The sequence below is a fragment of the Schistocerca piceifrons genome, chromosome 1, assembly GCF_021461385.2.
Source record: "Schistocerca piceifrons isolate TAMUIC-IGC-003096 chromosome 1, iqSchPice1.1, whole genome shotgun sequence".
NCBI lineage: Eukaryota > Metazoa > Arthropoda > Insecta > Orthoptera > Acrididae > Schistocerca > Schistocerca piceifrons.
Genome location: NC_060138.1, coordinates 920,259,778 through 920,283,277, shown reverse-complemented (window position 1 = coordinate 920,283,277; position 23,500 = coordinate 920,259,778). Strand labels below are relative to the sequence as shown.

The 23,500-nt window shown below is 43.2% G+C and overlaps 1 protein-coding gene across 3 annotated transcripts; it reads right to left on the bottom strand.

The window, feature by feature from the left end:
* Positions 1-191: 191 nt before the first annotated feature.
* LOC124794749 (cuticle protein 65-like) lies at positions 192-23,500 on the bottom strand. 3 transcript variants are annotated; one of them, XM_047244248.1, is made up of 2 exons: positions 23,357-23,423; positions 192-482 (listed from the first exon to the last, which is right to left on the bottom strand). In XM_047244248.1, exons 1-2 carry the CDS (start codon positions 23,366-23,368, stop codon positions 261-263), a joined length of 234 nt encoding a protein of 77 aa, XP_047100204.1. In that variant the 5' UTR covers positions 23,369-23,423; the 3' UTR covers positions 192-260. The 3 variants fall into 3 exon arrangements, with proteins under 3 accessions (XP_047100204.1, XP_047096585.1, XP_047117332.1); XM_047240629.1 differs by lacking the exon at positions 23,357-23,423 and adding an exon at positions 3,695-3,806; XM_047261376.1 differs by lacking the exon at positions 192-482 and adding an exon at positions 18,405-18,692 and having other exon boundaries at positions 23,357-23,500.

The window sequence follows — 23,500 nt, the reverse complement described above, 5'->3', positions numbered from 1 at the left end:
CGACGAAACTGATACTCAATTGCAATATCTGACAACATTGACTGCGTACAAACTTGTGAAAATGATGATTAGATAGCTGGTAGCGGAGCAGACAAGTAAGCAGAAGTGCTAGATTTGTGGTTTACTCCGTTATGTGCAAAAGGGTGTATCAAAAATGATGCGCTGGTTTGTTGAGTAAAGAAAACATTAAATAAGGCTACAGAGAGTTTATTTATACACACGCAGTACACACAGACACGTACAGATTAGTAAGAAGCTGTTCAGCCGATGATGGGGTGAGCCAAGCCCAGCTCCACGCCGAGAGGGGCGTGGGCGATTGCGGGAGCGGCGACGATGGGGGCGGCGGCTATGGTGGGGGCGGCGAGGACGCGCGGTGCCAGCACAGCGCCGGGGGCGGCCAGCACTCCCGCCCCCAGGAGGCCGCGCTTCTCTCGCGTCTCCTGGCTGCAAGCAACTGCCACGCAGGCGGCCAAGATAATCACCTACAAAATAAATTCACATTAAATCTACGTCTTCGAAGGAGCTTTGCGGTACAACACAGAGTAATCGACGCCGACACATTAGAAACGATAAAAATACTCATGCAACCATCCAGACTGGATTTTTCTCTGGTTGAAAATTGTCACCTGTCTCGAAATATATATGTCGTGAAACTTTTATTACAATTTGTCACAGTAGAATGCTCGATATTACACTCCTGGAAATGGAAAAAAGAACACATTGACACCGGTGTGTCAGACCCACCATACTTGCTCCGGACACTGCGAGAGGGCTGTACAAGCAATGATCACACGCACGGCACAGCGGACACACCAGGAACCGCGGTGTTGGCCGTCGAATGGCGCTAGCTGCGCAGCATTTGTGCACCGCCGCCGTCAGTGTCAGCCAGTTTGCCGTGGCATACGGAGCTCCATCCCAGTCTTTAACACTGGTAGCATGCCGCGACAGCGTGGACGTGAACCGTATGTGCAGTTCACGGATTTTGAGCGAGGGCTTATAGTGGGCATGCGAGAGGCCGGGTGGACGTACCGCCGAATTGCTCAACACGTGGGGCGTGAGGTCTCCACAGTACATCGATGTTGTCGCCAGTGGTCGGCGGAAGGTGCACGTGCCCGTCGACCTGGGACCGAACCGCAGCGACGCACGGATGCACGCCAAGACCGTAGGATCCACGCAGTGCCGTAGGGGACCGCACCGCCACTTCCCAGCAAATTAGGGACACTGTTGCTCCTGGGGTATCGGCGAGGACCATTCGCAACCGTCTCCATGAAGCTGGGCTACGGTCCCGCACACCGTTAGGCCGTCTTCCGCTCACGCCCCAACATCGTGCAGCCCGCCTGCAGTGGTGTCGCGACAGGCGTGAATGGAGGGACGAATGGAGACGTGTCGTCTTCAGCGATGAGAGTCGCTTCTGCCTAGGTGCCCATGATGGTCGTATGCGTGTTTGGCGCCGTGCAGGTGAGCGCCACAATCAGAACTGCATACGACCGAGGCACACAGGGCCAACACCCGGCATCATGGTGTGGGGAGCGATCTCCTACACTGGCCGTACACCACTGGTGATCGTCGAGGGGACACTGAATAGTGCACAGTACATCCCATCGTTCTACCATTCCTAGACCGGCAAGGGAACTTGCTGTTCCAACAGGACAATGCACGTCCGCATGTATCCCGTGCCACCCAACGTGCTCTAGAAGGTGTAAGTCAACTACCCTGGCCAGCAAGATCTCCGGATCTGTCCCCCATTGAGCATGTTTGGGACTGGATGAAGCGTCGTCTCACGCGGTCTGCACGTCCAGCACGAACGCTGGTCCAACTGAGGCGCCAGGTGGAAATGGCATGGCAAGCCGTTCCACAGTACTACATCCAGCATCTCTACGATCGTCTCCATGGGAGAATAGCAGCCTGCATTGCTGCGAAAGATGGATATACACTGTACTAGTGCCGACATTGTGCATGCTCTGTTGCCTGTGTCTATGTGCCTGTGGTTCTGTCAGTGTGATCATGTGATGTATCTGACCCCAGGAATGTGTCAATAAAGTTTCCCCTTCCTGGGACAATGAATTCACGGTGTTCTTATTTCAATTTCCAGGAGTCTAGTAGATGGGTTTATCTGATAACTAATGAGGAGGTACTGAATTGAACTATAGAGAAAAAAGAATTATGGCAGCTGTTCACTAAAAGAAATGACTAGTTGACAGGACACGTCATGGAGCATCAACGAATAGCGCAGGTAATTTGTGGGGAGTCAAAATTATTGAGGATGGCTCGAAGTTCGATTGCAGAAAGCAGATTACAAGACAATGTAATTGTTTGCTGCCGTCTTTTGTCAAAGGCCAGTTCTTGCATGTGCACTGTGATTGTGAACAGTATGTTTTATTGATTTTTAGTGAGGGGTTCCCAAATGAAATATTTACGTTCGCAGAAGTTAACTGCTACAGGGGACTCGATATTTGAAGAAAAATGGATAATTACATTTTCAACTTAGTGTAATGCCCTATAGACTCACACAGGTGTGTGGAGGCACTGCAAGCTCCTTGTGCTGAACGGCATTTGCTGCACATGTAAAATTTAAGAGTCTAGTTGATAACATGGCTTCAAGAATGGAGGCTGTATTGAAACCAATGAGGCCCTTATTTAAAATACGAAGCCCATTCTGATACCCATGAAAGACTTTCGTCTTTTTCAATAAAAGTCTGGAATGTTTTGATTGCCGGGTGTACTTTGGCAAGGTAAATACCTGTATCCAAGAGCCTATGACTCCGTGTTCATACATATTGTGGAAGGCTTACACGACCAAATGTTTACAGATTATGACATTGTCCCTTTGTCATTAGAAGAGCAAAGCACGTGCTCAAAAGGAAAAAGAAATTTCACAGCAAACCAATCGTTGGTTAAGGCTTGCTAATGTGAGATCAGAAAGTAATGCAAATTTTCCAAGACCACACATGACAGGAAATGAACTTTTACGGGAAACATTACCCTTTCAGCGAAGAAAACTACGCCAAGTGGCATGATGATAAATAATGTTCTGTTCAGTTATGCAAAAACAAAAGAATGATTTTGTTGGATATTCGGCAGCTTCTTGTTAAAATATTAACCTCAGGAGTCCCGCAGCAAGTCGGTCGCAACGTCGGCAGCTTAGTTGCTACAGTGTTTTAAAATGACGCGGCCTAACATTCAAAATTATTTAATTCAAAATAACGCCGGCTGTGAAAGCCTACAAACTCACAGAATATAATGAAGCTTAGAGTTTAACAACAAATCGACGTAAAAGTCAACACCCAAGGGACACAACCTGTGACTGGACGTCTGTAGGGCAGGAACGTGTCGTAGAATATTCTAATAAACCTGTTTGGCATTATCCTCAGTTCACAGAAAAAATTTAAATGCATGGTAAACGAGTTATATTTCAACCATTACCAGTGTAGATTCACATAAACAGTATTGGAATTTATCTGGAGCCATAAATTAAAGTAGCAGTGAAAGGCGTTATCGACATCGGATACTGAGGCAGATTATTAAATCAGTTATGGACTAGACGAATAATGATTAAATGAGAGCGAGTTTCTTCTTCTATGAGATGTAAAACATTTACAGGTCAGGTGCTTCTCCCTCTCCCATTGGAAGCTGTGGCATACTGGTATGATATACGAAGGTAAGTGGTTGGATGGTAGCTGGGACTGCTACTTACCAGAAACTTCATGTTGTAGGTTGACAGAGACGTGTGCGTCGAATGCTGTGGAGTGGTCAACAGGCGGCTTATATAGCTGCACCGACTCCAAACGCAGGGCGTTCGCCGCCACAACTGTCGGCCTTGGATATCTCACAGTAGATGACCCTCGTGGTGACAGCCTCTACACTGTCGTGACCTGTCCCGTTCTTACGTTACTAGATTTTGGTACCGCTATGTTGTTGATACAACAATGATTTTCTACTCGCTTGGCTATCAGAGGAGTGGGCAACGTGTAGACTGATAAGGACTGTACCATAGCCCGAAAGTCTGTAACCAGGTAAAATTGCTATTAATATACTGACAACGGGACCATGAGACCTGTAATTACGACTTATGAGTTTTCGGTACATTTAGGGGGACCTGTCTCTATTACTTGGCAGGTGGTTTTTCATGCGACGATCCCCAGTTACCGAGGAAATCGATACTGAAGTTTTATGCGTATCTTCTAGACCAGTCCGTCGGCAATGTTTCAAGCCAGCGAGCCTCACGCAGTGGTTGATGTTCTAGACTACCACTCGCTGGCGGTAGTGGAACAAACCCTGTATATGTACTACTTGTTTCTTTCTTATTTCTTCCTTCGAGAGAAAATTCCATAAAAATACAAACCTTACTTCTGAATCGATTTAATACGCTTTTGAAAATTCCGTATACCTACAAGCCAGTTGCTTTCATTAAATGCTCGTGGCGCTCTACGAATTTGGATTTCAGTTATTTCTACGACAAATATCATCCTGAATTCCGCTCTTGCGCAGCAAGCGACAGCGACTATGATGATTTCGTAATCTGTTCAGTAACAAACGGAATGCACGTTCGATAGATGATAAATTATAACAACGAAAATGTCTACATTAGGATGATTTTACATGACATACACAATTTAATGATATTCTATACGATGAAAATGAAGAAAGAAAAAGAGTACGCAGTTGAAATCCTAACTCGTACCGAAAGCGTCGTATCCGCGAATCTTACTTGCCGCGCTAAGCTCACTTAGTCGAAAATTTAACTAACGCTACAACTATACGTCGCATGCTTAAAACGTCAATATTGATTTTCTCGGAAACTACAAGCCGTTGCATGACAGGTACTCAGGTCTTTATGCAACACACCTTAGACTTATCAAAAACAGTGAGTACGTCTCTGATGGTCCCCTTCAGAGATGTCAACGACTTTTTTCTGTAAACTTCTGAATTTACGTTCAGTCGATTTTAGGAGGCTAAATAATCTAAAAACTGCAGAAGTAGACGTCGTCAAATAAACAATGGCGTGCAACAGACAATTATGAGCACCATATCCACAAAGCCATGAATGAAGGATTATTTGGCCAAAACGTAAAAATTTGCTGGTAACATAATGTACTAACACATCCACTCCTTAGACAATAATGTTCTGTAAAGTAATTATTTCTATGTAGTTCTATCTTCTTCCTTCATTTGTATCGGAAGTGCAAATTTTGAGGTTCAATGAAGTAACTGAAAGACAGAGGAATAGAACGGTTTGGCGACCGTTGTGGCCGTGTGGTTGTAGGCGCTTCAGTCTGGAACCGCGCGACCTCTGCGGTCGCAGGTTCGAATCCTGCCTCGGGCAGCGATGTGTGTGATGTCCTTAGGTTAGTTAGGTTTAAGTAGTTCTAAGTTCTAGGGGATTGATGACCTCAAATGTTAAGTCCCATAGTGCTCAGAGGCATTTGTACAATTTGAATAGAACGGTTTCCACACTTGGCAATCACAATTTGTGCGCGTCTTTGTAATAGCCGCACTGCAGGAGAACATTATCAAAAGCAACAGTGTTTTTGCCACAAGTTGTTCCTTTCCGCTGTGTTCTAATCCTCTGAATAAATTCGCCCTACGAAGACGAATAAAGGTAGATCACACGGCAACACAGCAGCTTTTATTTTCGGGAGTATAACCGTTTAAGTATTGCATGCGTTAACATATGTTTTTGCACAAAAATACGGTTTCACAAAGCAATACGTCGTCTGTGGTTTTTGTGTTCGTTGTGGTTGTATCTGTCTGTCAAACGGAACTGTTTGTTCAGCGGCTCGTACTTTTGTGCTCTTTAGATTCGATGAAGTGCAAACACTGATAGTACACTAATGTAAATTTTTACAGATAAACGAAATTCGATGAGTTGTATTACATACGCATATTCGCATTTTAAATTCGTATTTATTTGGTTTTAGCCGTTAAAATTAGAGTACTTTCCTTATAATAAGGGGACACAGACAGACAAATGAGTTGTCATTTAAGTAACATAGATATGAAAACATGGGGATTGTTGGAGAAAGACACAAAGCAAAGGAATCTTTCGAGAGTTCACTATCATCGATACTAAAGAAATGATATGTACAGGTTAACTAATTCATGGTTTTTCCTATCCTTAGCGGCACACTGGCATCTATCAATGTGTTAAACGTACTTGAAAAGTGTAAATGCCTGTAAGGGGTGTCTGTGTGTGTAGTGCAGTGGCAGTTCGATGCTGGTGCACAGCCTACTCCTTTCGAATAGCACTGGGTGAGATGGTGAGGGAGTTAGGGGTGGAGGTGGTCGTCGAGTTAAACCTCCCCACCTGATGGAATGATCTCCATCAACAGTCACTGTCTCGACATGGGACTCACAAAGCCTGATTTCCTAAACAGGTTTCCCAATACCACTTCTCGATGGTCATGTAAACAATCCAATATCAGTTCTAAAGAACGGTTCCAGCTCCTGAAATTCCGCACAGCCGTTTTAGAAACTGATTTGATGGTCAATTTGTGCCTTGTTTTCAAAATTTTCTGATAATCTGGGCGGACGACTTTTTATCCCGTTAAGGAGAAGTACAAATGATAGAATAAACATCAACTGTGCACTTATAATACATTACTGGCCATTAAAACTGCTACACCAAGAAGAAATGCAGATGATAAACGTGTATTCATTGGACAAATATATTATACTACAACTGACATGTGATTACATTTTAACGCAACGTGGGTGCATAGATCCTGAGAAACCAGTACCCGGAACAACCACCTCTGGCTGTAATAACAGCCTCGATACGCCTGAGCATTGAGTCAAACAGAGCTTGGGTGATGTATATAGGTACAGTTGCTCATGCAGCTTCAACATGATACCACAACTCATCAAGAGTAGTGACTGGCGTATTGTGACGAGCCACTTTCTCGGCCACCATTGAACAGATAGATCCCTGTTGACTCAGTGATCGAGACGTGGCTGCACGATCCGTTGCAGCCTTGCGGATAAGATGCCTGTCATCTCGACTGCTAGTGATACGAAGCCATTGGGATCCAGCACGGCGTTCCGTATTAGCCTCCTGAACCCACCGATTCCATATTTTGCTAACAGCCATTGGATTTCGACCAATGCGAGCAGCAATGTCGCGATACGATAAACCGCAATCGTGATAGGGTAAATTCCGACCTTTATCAAAGTGGGAAACTTGATGGTACGCATTTCTCCTCCTTACACGAGGCATCACAACAACGTTTCACCAGGCAACGTTGGTCAACTCCTGTTTGTGTATAAGAAATCGGTTGTAAACGTTTCTCATGTCAGCACGTTGTAGGTGTCGCCACCGGCGTCAACCTTGTGTGAATGATCTGAAAAGCTAATAATTTACATATCACAGCATCTTCTTCCTGTCGGTTAAATTTCGCGTCTGTACCACGTCATCTTCATGGTGTAGCAATTTTAATGGCCAGTAGAGTATTTATTTGATGAGAGACAGCCACTGTGTGGACTAAATCGGTAACCGGAACAGCGGTTACCCATCCAAGTATTGTCCATGCCCGACTTTGCTTAACTTCCTGATCTGACATAAACTAGTTTATTCAACGAAGGAAAGCCTGTGGCCATAGACAAGAAAGAGTCCAAATAAGAAACTTTTAAGTTACGCTTGTCTTCATATAGGCCTTCAAGTCTGCTAATTCACATTTGGCAGAGTAAATTAAATGACAGGCTATTTCAAATGTAAGTCAGCCAAGAGACATTCATGGCAACAATAGCACTGAAACGTCAAGGACTTAACTGCGAAAGACAGGTTTGACCTCTAATGTGTGATATGGAAATGCAGACCTTGTAGTCATAACTGACGCAATGTTGCATCGTATTTGCACGAGAACGTTTCTGTGTAACGGGAACGTTTGCGAAAGTACAGTGTCCTTAACGTGAAAAACAGGTAAAAGCGGACGTTTTCCGAAAATATTTATAAGGTAGCGTAGTGCCAGGACTAAAAGGATGAAGTTAATATTTTATACAAGCATCAGAGAAATAAATGAACTATCAGAAGCAAAAGTAGGAAAATACGTCGAATGAAAGTATCAGAATAGAGATACAATCCTGCGTAACAACGTGCTATACACCACTAAAATAAAAAAAAAGGGTATGTATAAGAGAAAATTATTTTGATCTGGAGGCGCAGCCAATGAATGGAAGTATTATGTAGATTAGCCTCGAACGATTTTATAATACCAGAAATCCAGTAACAAGAGGAGTATGCATCCAGCGGGGTCACTGCCTTTTTACTCAACTTTCGCATGGTGGTATCAAATTCTGCACTAAAACTGTTTATTCCTCAAGCTATGTCGTAATAATATTGATTACGTTTGGACCAATATCAAAGTGCAAGTCTTTAATTAAGCGCAAGTCTTCGACGGCTTGCGTGTCCCCAGTAACCCAGCTGCTGAAAGGGGATTACAGTTTAACGTGGAATCCGAACCACGTGTAGCTCTTAGGGGAAGAAATGGAGACTGTAGCGGGTTCGTCTATGCACGGGGAAGTCAGCGTTCGTGCAGTCGCACGTCGCACCGGCATTCCATACACTACTGTTTGGTTGGCACTTAGGCGTACCCTACGATGCTATCCGTAAAAAATCCATCGGCATCATGAACTGTTACCTGGCTATTTAGTGAAGCGGAGGGCATTCGCCGTGTGGGCGTTTCAAAAGATGGCGGAAGATGACGATTGGTTCAAAAATGGCTCTGAGCACTATGGGACTTAACAGCTGAGGTTTGTCAGTCCCTTAGAACTTAGAACTAATTAAACCTAACTAACCTAAGAACATCACACACATCCATGCCCGAAGCGGGATTCGAACCTGCGACCGTAGTGGTCGCGCGGTTCGAGACTGAAGCGCCTAGAACCGCACGGCCACTCCGGCCGCCAGATGACGAGTAACGTGTTGTGGACCGACGAAGCTCATTTAACCCTCCGAGGGTCTGTCAACGTCGACAACTGCAGAATTTGGGCTACCGAAAATCCTAGAACTGTCGTAGAAACTCCATTGCACGACAAAAAAGTCACGGTATGAGTTGTATTTACCACATCTACCGATATCGGGCATTTGGTGATTCTGGTTTTGCATGGTAACTGCTACCGTGACGGGTGAGAGGTACGTCGATATGGCACAGAATCGCATCATACCCAGCATGGCTGGGATAAACACCTGCTGGAACGTACGATGTTTATGCAGGATGGCGCTTTACCCCATATTGCTAGACGCGTGAAAGATCTCTTGCGCGCGTCGTTTGGTGATGATCGTGTGCTCAGCCGCCACTTTCGTCATGCTTGGCCTCCCAGGTCCCCAGAGCTCAGTACGTGCGATTATTGGCTTTGGGGTTACCTAAAGTCGCAAGTGTATCGTGATCAACCGACATCTCTAGGGATGCTGAAAGACAACATCCGACGCCAATGCCGCACCATAACTCCGGACATGGCTTACAGTGCTGTTCACAACAATTATTCCTCGACTACAGCTATTGTTGATAGTGGACATATTGAGCATTTCCTGTAAAGAACATCATCTTTGCTTTGTCTTACTTTGTTATACTAATTATTGCTTTTCTGATCAGATGAAGCGCAATCTGTCGGACATTTTTTGAACCTTTGTATTTTTTTTGTTCTAATAAAACCCCATGTCATTCCAAGCATGTGTGCCAATTTGTACCTCTCTATCTACATTATTCCGTGATTTATTCAGTTTTCAAATTTATACTGACTTTTTGAGCACCCGGTATATATATATATATATATATATATATATATATATATATATATATGTGTGTGTGTGTGTGTGTGTGTGTGTGTGTGTGCGTGTGTGTCTGTGCCACATCGTCCCCTAAAGCACTGTATCGAATACAACCAACCTTTGTACACATAGTCCTCACTGACAGCCGACAATCGCTTTGGTATGTCTCTGTGATCTCTATGTCGACAAATCGCTAAACTCAATCTTCCTTCGTTCCTTACAATAGTTTTGGAGGTAAGAAGCATCGACCCATGATTTGGTTCAGAGTGAAAAAGAAGCATATCCAGCGATCTAACTATCTACACTACCGGCCATTAAAATTGCTACACCACGAAGATGACGTTTTACAGACGTGAAATATAACCGACAGGAATAAGATGTTGTGATATGCAGATGATTGGCTTTTCAGAGCATTCACACAAGGTTGGCGCCGGTGGCGACACCTACAACGCGCTGACACGAGGAAAGTTTCCAACCGATTTCTCACACACAAACAGCAGTTGACCGGCGTTGCCTGGTGTAACGTTGTTGTGGTGCCTGGTGTAAGGAGGAGAAATGCGTACCATCACGTTTCCGACTTTGATAAAGGTCGTATTGTAGCCTATCGCGATTGCGGTTTATCGTATAGCGACATTGCTGCTAGCGTTGATCGAGATCCAATGGCTCTTAGCAGAATATGGAATCGGTGGGTTCAGGAGCGTAATACGGAACACCGTGGTGGATCCCAACGGCCTCGTATCAATAGCAGTCGAGATGACAGGCATCTTATCCGCATGGTTGTAACGGATCTTGCAGCCACGTCTCGATCCCTGAGTCAACAGATCGGGACGTTTGCAAGACAACAACCTGGGTGCACGAATGGCAAAACGTCATTTTTTCGGATGAATACAGGTTCTGTTTACAGCATCATGATGGTCGCATCCATGTTTGGCGACATCGCGGTGAACGCACATTGGAAGCGTGTATTCGTCATCGCCATACTCATAGCCATACTGGCGTATCACCTTGCGTGATGGTATGGGGTGCCATTGGTTACATGTCTCGGTCACCTCTTGTTCGCAGTGACGGCACTTTGAACAGTGGACGTTACATTTCAGATGTGATTCGACCCGTGGCTCTACCCTTCATTCGATCCTTGCGAAACCCTACAGTTCAGCAGGATAATGCACTACCGCATGTTGCAGGTCCTGTACGAGCCTTTCCGGATACAGAAAATGTTCGACTGCTGCCCTGGCCAGCACATTCTCCAGATGTCTCACCAACTGAAAACGTCTGGTCAATGGTGGCCGTGCAACTGGCTCGTCACAATGTACCAGTCATTACTCTTGATGAACTGTGGTATCGTGTTGAAGCTGCATGGGCAGCTATACCTGTACACGCCATCCAAGCTCTGTTTGACTCAATGCCCAGGCGTATCAAGGCCGTTATTACGGCCAGAGGTGTTTGTTCTGGGTACTGGTTTCCCAGGATCAATGGACTTAAATTGCGTGAAAATGTAATCACATGTCAGTTCTAGTATAATATATTTGTCCAATGAATACCCGTTTATCATTTGCATTTCTTCTTGGTGTAGCAACTTTAATAGTCAGCAGTATATCTATCGCTTGAGCCTTGTCCCGCAGTTACGCAAGGTCAGCCATCGTTAATCGGATTTGGCATGTTAATGTTTAAGAGGTGGCTGAATGCCCTTCCTTCCGCCACCTTGTACCCCCCCGGGACGGAATTAGTGTAGCCCAACTGTCTGCATCGAGTGTAATCCATGGAATATTGCGAATGTGTTCAGATGTCTGCGAATGTGTTCAGATGTCTGAGGCGGAACATGGGGACCAGCCCAGTATTCACATACCGGGAAGTGGAAAAGCGCCTAAAAACCATATTCAGGCTGGCCGGCACATTGGCCCTCGTCCTTAATCCGCCAGGCTGATTCGATCCGCGGCCGCCGCACCTACCCTAGTCCAGGAAGCAACGCATTAGCGCTCTCAGCTACCCTGGCGAGTTAAGCGTATTTTTCGTTCCCAGACTTTATTCATCCAGTATTTGAGAACGAGGGCACTTAGAAACTTGCAACAAACTTGAAACATAAATTCAAACCTTTGAATTTTTTTCTATTCCTGGCAACCAACAGAAAATGAAGAAAGGAAAAATGTTTACAAATACTGCTTTTTCTCTGTTCATGCAGTAAATATACCGCACGAGGCGGTACGTTATAATTTAGTACTTGTTTGCTACTAATTGTATTTGCGACGCGTTTAACAGAAGGTATGCATGTATACCACTGAACGTATGAGCAAAATTATATCATTCTATGACACATAATTCAGTAGCTACGACGTCATAAACAACGAGAAGCGTAAAAAGCTGCCGATATATGCATAATGTTTAAATTTACTACTACGTTGCTAATGACTCTAGTCACAATACATTTCGCAGATAGTTTCCATATAAGATGCTGAATGTACCTATAATATTGTATCATTATACGCCATATAGTTCAGGAGATATGGCGCCATAAACAGGGTGCTGTGTGAAAAACTTTCACATCATGGAAGACATTTAAATTTGTTATTTCGTTGCTGCTAACTCAATTGGCAATAAACTTTGCCGAGTGTATCGCATATGGCGCTTAATGTAACTAGAAAATTATACCATTCTACCAGACATATTTCGGGAGATATGACGTCATAGTCATTTAGGACAAGGCAAGGCGCCACGTGGTATGGGTGTGGACTCAGCTATAAATAAATACCTGGACAACTCCGGGTTTCTCCGCTAGGTGTTAAGTAAATGGTATCAAACAAACTTTCCCAAGCAATTAAAGAACACCAAACACCTGCCTAATGAGAAGATTGTCGTGTCGGGATTGAATAATTTTTCCCAAGCCTGGATTAATTACTTGTTGTACTTTGCAAAGTGGCGAAAATCCACCAAGGTTGGTCCAAACTGTAATTTGAATTTCGTGCCACGGTTAGTTCTCGGCCAAGGAGCGCTAGACATTCTGTCACTTCGTAGAACTGCCATCGCTCCAGTATCTCCGAATTTTGAGCCACGAGGCCTCACTCCTCTTTCCACCAGCAGACAGCATAATTGACAAACAGAATGCACATATTGTGTGGAATAATTCGGATACTGTAGAAAATTTTATTGAATGGAGATAATCATAGAGGGAGTCCCACAGAGTTCAATTTTGGCTCCACTCTTATTACTTGTATGTATTAATGACCTTCTGTTTGACTGTCAACAAGCAAAATTGGTACTTTTCGTAGGCGATACTAGTGTTGTAATAAAACCCATTAAAGAGAAAGCAACTGAAGTGTTAGTAAATAATATTTTCGAAAGAAATGTTAAGTGGTTCTCCAAAAATGGACTCTCCCTAAATCTTGGAAAAAAGGCGCACTACATTCAGTTCTGTAGAACAATCAGAGTCATACAAACAACTAATGTACCACGTGAGCAGGAGTCTGTAAGTAAGAAGGAATGCTCCAAAGTTTAGGGTGTACGTATTGATGAAAACTTGATCTGGAAGTAGCATAATACTGAACTTCTCAAACAGTGAAGTTAAACTACTTTTACTCTGTATAATTGCTAATCTGAAAACAAACCAACAACCTCGAGACATAGGTTACGTATTTTTATTCAGTAATGTCTTATGGAGTAGTTTTGTGGGTTGCCTCATCACTTAGAAAGCAAGCATTGACTACACAAAATCGAGCACTAACAATAATATGTGGTCTTCACCCAAGGACGTCATGCAAGTACTTCGTCAAGGAGCTAGGTTTCTTAATTGACTCACAATTCATATGTTCGCTAGTGAAATTCATTATAAATAATCTATTATAATTTGAGAAGCACAGTGATAAACACGCCTACAACACTAGAGGGAAAAATGACGTTTATTACCCATTGCTGCAGCTGTCATTGGCTCAGAGAGAACCTCTGTATGCAGCAGCAATATTTTCTATTACTTTCCCAGTAACATAAAGTGTCTGATAGGTAGCCGACCATGTTTTAAATGTAATTTAAAATCATTTCTTCTCTGTAACTCCTGCTATTGCATTTACCATTGACGAAATACTACTTATGAACTGATAGCTAGTAAAATAAAAGAGAGAGAGAGAGAGAGAGAGAGAGAGAGAGAGTGAGAGTTGTGTGGTGTCACCGCCAGACACCACACTTGCTAGGTGGTAGCCTTTAAATCGGCCGCGGTCCGTTAGTATACATCGGACCCGCGTGTCGCCACTATCAGTGATTGCAGACCGAGCGCCGCCACACGGCAGGTCTAGAGACACTTCCTAGCACTCGCCCCAGTTGTACAACCGATTTTGCTAGCGATGGTTCACTGACAAAATACGCTCTCATTTGCCGAGACGATAGTTAGCATAGCCTTTAGCTACGTCATTTGCTACGACCTAGCAAGGCGCCATGTTCAGTTACTATTGATATTGCGAATGATGTACAATCAAGAACGACGCTCATCATTAATGGATTAAAGTTAAGTATTCTACCAGCTACGTCCGTTTTTCTAAATTCTAATTTCCTTGTCCTGTTCCAGACCTCACGCCAGCCTGCGTGAGCTAAAACGCGTGCCTTTCGACTTCCTCTAATAACACGGTGTTGGCTCTCCTGCCAACCCACAGCAAGTTGAATGAGTAGGAATAAAGTAGCAGTATGCTCGTTCATGTTAGCACTAATATGTATACATATCCCGTGAACTGACTGGTTCCAGGTCATTTCGGTAAAAGAATCATTCAAATGATCTACGGATCAAGTAGCTGAGTAACTAAGTTACTGCCTGTGTCGTAGTGTCCGTATTAACAGAAGTGAGAGGTGCCTGCAACTTTTGTCGGAACTTTTGGTGGAACGAGTCGTTAGTATTTTGTCTGTAATTTCGTAGTGTTGCAATCCGATCGGTAGGCGTGATAAAGGTAAATACTTTTTCGCTATAAATTTCTGCTGCCTTTGTCAAAGCTTCAGTTATCTCCCATTCCATAAGACATTTTAATAATTTACCTTATTTTATTAGTATCTGTCTTTGCGTATACACTGGGACTTTAAGACACCAGTGCTCTCTATACTATCTGGATGTCAAAAACGAGCTGTCTGACCGTGCCAGCAATAGATGCTCGTATTTAGTTTCTTTTTTAATTACAAAATTGGTACTACGACATATCACGAGAACGCAAAATGAAATTGCTTTCAGTTTCTGCTCCCACATCAGCACATTACATCACATTTTGGTACAAAGTTTAAAGCCAGAAATAAGTAAATCATTCCTGATCACATGAAGACCAGTGAAAATATTTTTGCCTAGTTACAACACGGCGGACTATGCAGATGCCCATTCACACAGAATCGGCATATCCTACTGTCAGTGTGAAGAAGAAACAGTTTGTGATATAAATCACATCTTATTTCAGTGTGGACGCTATGAGAAAGACAGACTAAACTGTTTAAAAGAGTTCTTAAGACTTGGCCACTTCCTGCCATTTTGCATGGTCCCAACTGTCGGGGGCACAAAGAATTGGACCCACGACGCCATACCCATATTTATAGCTAATAAAAATTTTAATGGAATTGTGACCTTTGAATTTAACTAATGAAATGAATTAACAGCTAAGTGATTAGCTGTCAACTGTGTCTGTGTAATATAAGTACAGCAGTCTCGATCAGGAGACACATATGAATGAAGAGGAACAAGTGTTTTCTTTGGATGTAGGTGTGTTCAAAGCATTTAAACTGTGATGGCTAAAACAGTTTGAATGCTAAAAGCCAATAAAATAAAAATGTTTATTTAAGAAGATTATGTGTTTGTTTTGATGAGTATTCAGTGATGCGTGAGTATGCAGTTGTGTATTTCGAAATTCTTATTTTTCCGAGATCGGTTGAGTGACGCGGGGATAATCAGCAACCGAATGTTTCCTCTTTGTATATCCGTGTAAGTTATTCCTTAACTTACCACCTAGATATTCCAAATCCCATCACACTATACGTCATGTAGATTTTACAGCCTGTGGTCCCTTGGGACACTCATTGGACTACATACGACAGAACATGATGTTATCGCACAAGGTAATTATCCTTCAGGACCTTCTCCCTCATATTATTGACCCAAATGAGCCAGGTATCTGTTCAGTTAGAATGATGTCTACTGTACGTAATAGTTTGTTTACACAAATGAATTAACTTGAGTGTTTTTATTAGTACCATTGGTTACAACTCATTTATAAAATTAATCACTTGATATTTCTGTTACGTTAATATTATATTATCCAAAAACCTTAAAATTTCAATGTATTACTTAAGTTTAGCAAGAAAACGAAAAGAACTGCGGAATAAAACCACATTACATTTATATTCCCAAGTAATAGCCATGCTTTGTTACGAAAACGAAAAGAACTAAGTAATAAAACCACATTAAATTTATATTCCCAAGTAATAGCCATGCTTTGAGATCTATTTTGCAAAAATAAATAAATAAATAAAATATAAATAAAAGGTTTCAGGCTATCCCTTTCTCTTCTGGAGTATGTGGTATTCGATGTGATGGTGCACGTTTTTTACAAAATAAAATATAATAGTGTAAGTTAGTGTAAGTTTGCTTTTTCTCACGTATTGATTTTTTTTTAAAGATATGGAATATTTTTTCGACAATCCTTGTACTATAGAATATACAACAACCAAATTTCGCATAGATTCGATGATAAATTTAAAAACTGATAATTTATTTTTCATATATTAATGAATTTTGTTTTGTTGTATCACTATGTTAGGAACAAAAAAATTGCAAACTTCTAAATATCTTAAAACGGAGACAAATAAAATGCTAAAATTTGCTATGGTTGCTTAACTTCATAGGAAGAACTAATAAGCCAAGTTTCAAAGAAATGTGAGACGATAAAGAAGATGGCATACATCATTTCACAACACCTCTTAGTATCTACTAATACCTTCCTACACGTGCTGAACATTCATATGCATAGTATTTGCTAAAATTTCAGCATTATCAAGCTACAGAATAAATTTGAAAATGAGTGGAATACTTTCCATAATCACCAGAACCCTAGGAACCTGTACAAGACAGTACAGGATTTGCAAATTCTTCTATTTCCTGTACAGAAAAGTTTAACAAGCTAGCGTATAAGGAGTAGAAATTTAGATTTCCAGTGTTTGTAAAACTGCATGCCAAAGTGACACTCGAGACCTAAAAATAGGCTTTCTGGGTCAATAACATCACCAGTTGTATCATCCAGATATATCTCACCTCACAGCCGCAAAAGTTTCTCTCCTACCTGCTGAGATTCATACAAAGTCTCCTGCATACATAGCTGGCCTAGCACGCTTGGGCGAAAATAATGGCTGATCCTCAGCTCAATGGCTTTTTGGAAATAAATTTTTAATGCTTGATTTTAGTCTGGAGAGCGCAACTAAAATCTGCCTACACAAAAGTCAGAGAATTGTTAGACTCTCACATCGACACACGTTGTTGCAACAACACACACTCTATTGCAGGGTGAAAGATTGATAGCGAAAACTGTGTGACTGCATTGTTCATTATGTATATTATTTCTCAAGTCAACATCCATTTTTCTCAACATATACTAATCGTACTGGGATGAAGGTGGTATCGCTAGATAGGTTTTTTAACCGAAGTCTGACACTGCTTGCCGATTTAAAATTAATATACGTTTTGACATGAAAGTGATTTTTAACTATCACAGGAAAAAGGGCATCATAGATGCCCAGCTTCATACTTATATTTTACGAAGTTAACAAATCAATCACGAAAAACGGACTACCTTTCCGTATTATCATATTAGAAATACCATTTCATTTGTTTCAAATTTTCGCTGTATAATTCGTATACAGCATTACCTTGGATAACAACCGTCACCACTGTGGTGGTCCATTATCTCTGCCCATCGTACAAGATGACATTTCTAAACGAATATACATTCCGAAATGAGAAACGTATTTGTCATTGTCGCCATTAACTGTGATATACCTATGCCTAACGAACTTACAGTAATCGAAAATGTTTGTCTACTTAAATTTATAGGATATGTGGCCCTTCTGACAGTCGCTAATCGCCTACGTCGTACAGTCCGGGACGAACATTCGGAGTAGAAACAAATTTTTGGATACATGGAAATGTTTATACAAGAGTGTATCATATATTCATGATTATTATTTCATGTCGATCGGTTCATTTTTAAAGATATTTTCTCATAGTTCCCACGACTACCCTAATACCAAAGACAACACGTATTTCAAATACTTTCATTATTTAAAACTATAAAAGTGCGAAAGTTTCGCATGGGTCCTCTGGTCGCTGTTTATTTTCGTAGTATTACGTCACTGAGAGCAGACCTGCCGCTAAGGGTATTTTTGGTTTTAGTATCATGTGAACCGAACGAATCATTCCAAACAATGAAAACTAACATAGAAATCTAAATAACCATAGATGTGAGAGCTCAAAGTGCATTCTTTTTCATATCAACGCTAAACACATCAGACGAAGTGTGTTTGGTTGTAGCTGGCAAAGGCTGTTAACGACGAAAGCAAGTGAATACAGGGGCATGGGATGAAGTAGTCGTCGACCTACAACCAGACAACAGAAAGGTATGAGGAGGTAAAAGACAAATCATTGATTTTAAAGAGGCTTTATTTGTGGAGAGACAGTACACACAGACACGTATAAGCATGAAGCGGTTCAGCCGATGATGGGGTGACCCAAGCCGAGCCCCAAGCCCAGGGGGGCGTGGCCGATGGCGGGGGCGGCGACGATGGGGGCGGCGGCTATAGCGGGGGCGCCGAGGACGCGCGGCGCCAGCACAGCGCCGGGGGCGGCCAGCACTCCCGCCCCCAAGAGGCCGCGCTTCTCTCGCGTCTCCTGGCAGCAGGCGGTGGCCACGCAGACGGTAAAGACAATCACCTGCAAAATGAAGATTCATTACCTGGCTGAATCAGGAGAAAAGTGGCTCACGTATCACTGCCACCGTTACTTCATTCGACATAAGCCCACCGGACATAATACTAGTAATCTCCTTAAAAGAACATATACATTCCATTTGAGATCTGCAGGTAGCTTAGAAAAAGCAGCCTGATGAAACTCGTGGCAGTAAAGCGGTTCTTAAATGCAAGTCGGCTGTGTGGAATCTTTGTCGAAGAATGTTCAAAGTGAGCACATTAAGGAATATCACAAGGAGTTAGCGGTTGTGGAGGTGCTAATGTACACTGGTGTCCAAAATTAAAGCAACAAACCGCAATTTCCCCGTCCCCTGTGTAATACACGATCTAATCATACAAACTGTCAACAAATGTCCGTACGATCGTTTTCTGCACGGAAGATGGTATTCCCGTCAAAGAACAACCACGCCAGCAATGACTTCAGGACAATCAAATGGGGTAGTGTTTGCCGCGTTGTACCACACCCATCATTTCTGTGTACACAGTCACAGACGGTGCACTGTGGCATAGAGAAGACACCTACAAGACTCCCTGCTGTCAAGGACCATAGGAAATACAGAATCATGCAGTCGCACACTGCAGTGGTCCGATGGCTTAATGTGAATCGCTCTGTTTTTCTCGTACGTGGCGACGGTTTATAGAGACTGAAACTGTGTCCCGAAGTGCAGGGCTGGGCCGAGCACTTGTGACATCAGAATGAGAAGACCATTATTTGACTGCAAGACCACGACGGTACGTCCTTAGTATTGCAGTGCAACTGTACCTAACCTCGCAGCATCCCCTAGACGTGTTGTATCGAAGCAAACTGTGTGCAACAGGTTTTGGTAGCGTGGCCTTTATTGTCAGAGAGCTGCTGTATGTGTACCTCTGAAGTGTCTTCAAAGATGGCAACGTCTAAAGTGGAGTTGTCAACCTGCCACCTGGACCATCGAACAGTGGGCCATTGTTCTCTTCACAGATGAGTCCTGATTTGGTCTGGAGAATGATTCGCGACCGATTCGCAAATGAAGACATTGTGGAACACGATTTTGAGACCCGAATGTTGTAGACAGAGACCGATATCTAGGAGGATTGCTAATAGTGTGGGTAGCGATTATACTGACCACACGAACACGTCCTCATGACATTGTACTGGTGAACTCGAAACGTTTACCTGCTGTCAGATCTCTTGACGAGATCTTGGGACCTCTTGTATGGCTGTTGCGAGGTGTTGCGTGCCCAGACTTCGTATTGGTGGACGATAGTACTCGACCCCATAGAGCACGAGTCGTTGATGTTTCTTGGAAATGGAAGACACTGCACGCATGACGTGGCCTGCTCGCTCTCCCGATTTGAATCCCATAGAGCAAGCCTAGAATGCACTAGGGACACAGGTTGCATGAAGTAAGCATCTACCAACCACTTTGTCAGACTTACGAACAGGTCGACAGGAAGATTGGCCGTTATTGCCTCAACACGAGATTGATGACAACATTCACTGCACGCCCCATCGTTGCCAGGCCTTTATTGTTGCCAGAGGTGGTAACAACCCATACTGATCGCATTAATCAGTTGTAGTAGAGTGTGAAAATCAAATACGTTGAAATAAAAAAAAAGCACATTTTTGTCTACCGTTATACACTACTGGCCATTAAAACTGCTACACCAAGAAGAAATGCAGATGATAAACGGGAATTCATTGGACAAATATATTATACTAGAACTGACATGTGATTACATTGAGTCAAACAGAGCTTGAATGGCGTATACAGGTACAGCTGCCCATGCAGCTTCAACACGATACCACAGTTCATCAATAGTAGTGACTGGCGTATTGTGACGAGCCAGTTGCTCGGCCACCATTGACCAGACGTCTTCAGTTGGTGAGACATCTGGAGAATGTGCTGGCCAGGGCAGCAGTCGAACATTATTTCTGTATCCATAAATTCCCGTGCAGGACCTACAACATGCGGTCGTGTATTATCCTGCTGCAATGTAGGGTTTCGCAGGGATCGAATGAAGGGTAGAGCGACGGATCGTAACACATCTGTAATGTAACGTCTACTGTTCAAAGTGCCGTCAAAGCGAACAAGAAGTGACCGAGACGTGTAACCAATGGCACGCCATACCATCACGCCGGCTAATACGCCAGTATGGCGATGACGACTACACGCTTCTAATGTGCGGTCACTGTGATGTCGCCAAACACGGATGCGACCATCATGATGTTGTAAACAGAACCGCGATTCATCCGAAAAAATGACGTTTTGCCATTCGTGAACCCAGGTTCGTCGTTGAATATAACATCCCAGGAGCTCCTTTCTGTGATGCAGCGTCAAGGGTAACCGCAGCCACAGTTTCCGAGCTGATAGTCCATGCTGCTGCAAAAGTCGTCGAACTGTTAGTGCAGATGGATGTTGTCTTGCTAACGTCCCAATCTGTTGACTCAGGGATCGAGACGTGGCTGCACGATCCGTTACAGCCATGCGGATAAGATGCCGGTCATCTCGACTGCTATTGATACGAGGCCGTTGGGATCCAGCACGGTGTACCGGATTACCCTCCTGAACCCACCCATTCCATATTCTGCTAACAGTCATTGGATCTCGACCAACGCGAGCAGCAATGTCGCGATACGATAAACCGCAATCGCGATAGGCTACAATCCGACCTTTATCAAAGTCGGAAACGTGATGGTACGCATTTCCCTTCCATTCACGAGGCATTACAACAACGTTTCACCAGGCAATGCCAGTCAACTGCTTTTTGTGTGTGAGAAATCGGTTGGAAACTTTACTGGTGTCAGCACGTTGTAGGTGTCGCGACTGGCGCCAACCTTCTGTGAACGCTCTGAAATGCTAATCATCTGCATATCACAGCATCTTCTTCCTGTAGGTGAAATTTCGCGTCTGTAGCAAATCATCTTCGCGGTGTAGTAATTTTAATGGCCAGTAGTGTACATGGTGCACTTGTTTACATTCTGTAATCCTTACATTGTTTCCAATTTACTATCAACTGTCTACACTGTTTTGTGGAAATATAAATGCAAACTTACAAAATTTTCGTTTGTTGATTTAATTATGGACACCAACGTGCACAACAAGATTGAAATTGTCCGATCTGTTACTGTACGTCCACAACATGGAAGAAGCACAGTTATGTTCAGTTGCAAAAAGGCGGGTAAAGATGCTTAGTAGGTTTCTAAGTCACCATAGATGGGATACAATATATGTTTGCACAACTACAGGCAGGAAGATGGCCGTGGCCTTTTCAAAAGAATCTTCCAGCATGTTCTATTTTCTAACGAAGTGCCGTGTAGCGTAAACAGTATTTAGCGTTTTATAAATACTTTCATCGTCAATGGTATGACTGAAGTAGTCTACTGCGGCAACATATTCAAAATTATCGGCCCCAATGATGACTTTGCGAAACTGTTGTAATATTTCAATTGTCAAACGAAGTAATAACACTTGTTATTTAATTGCAGTTCAAACTTTACTCCACGAATGTTTATGATTTTAGAATAAGAGCGTGTGTCAGATACATATCCCGTGGTTGATATTTCCCTGTTTAAAAGAGAGAGACTGCACATGATAGAGACATGGCTACTCCATACTATCGACCACGTCTGAAACAGATATTGCTGTGAGATATTAAATGCTCTCAGTCGTTAGGCATTGTTGGCAAGGAGACCCTGCAGAGTAGGTTCAGCAGCAAAGTCGGAAAAGCAGGAAGTGTATTCCCATTTGTGAATATGGCCCACCATCTTGGTATAATGACGACAGTGAAAATTTGTGCCGGACTGGGACGCGATCCCGGATTTCCCGCTCTACACGAGCGGTCGCCTTAACTGCTTCGGCTATCTGGGCGCATATCACGGGGACACACAAACTTCGAAATGTCGTCGTCCATGTGCCGTAGCCTGCACTCGTACGTTACGCATATTCTCGTCCAGGAAGGATATATTTACTGAGAGTCGAGAATCTCGCATTGGAGAATAATTAAGAAATAGCAGTGCCCCTGTTATTAAGAAGTATGATGAAATGTTCTTTTGTACTTGCATGTTTGTTCGAAGGACCTTTGCATCGCACTTATTCATAACACAGGCACTACTGATTCGTAATCGGAAAGGGTTTCCTTGACCCGCGCACAGGGTCTTCCTTTGTTCGTGTAGGTATTGAGTGTAGGTGACTAGTATAGTTGCGAGTATGGTGTGGCGTTTTGTTTGTCTTTTATCACGGACGGTTCACCATCAACAGTTTTAAATGCTCTCACTCCATCAGACACTGCTGATAGTTCTGAACTTTAATCTATGACGTTAGAGCAACGTTTGGCGGACAGGAAATTCACGCTCCCATCTATCCCCATACCACCCAAATAGTAGCAGTGATAATGTCTTCCACCATCGAGATTCGAACCAGCTATATCCGACGCGAGCGCCATTGCAGAAGGCGCACGTTGGAAATATCGACTCCAGAGAAGGGTAATTATATCAAGTTCGTACCAGAGAAACGAACGTTAAGAAACAACAAAAGTTAATGGTCGACTGAAACGGAATACATTAACAGAATGGTGGTTGCTCTCCCGTTCTTAGCTCTGATATGAAAGACGAATGTAAAGGCTCAGATGTGAACTGACAATGTTACTTACCAGAAACCTCATGTTGTAAGTTGGGAGACGCAAGTGTGTCGAATGCAGTGTAGTGGCCAGCGTGCGGTTTATATAGCTGCACCGACACCACGTGTAGGGCGTTGGCCGGCACAGCTGTTGGCCTTCGATGATCCACAGCAGACG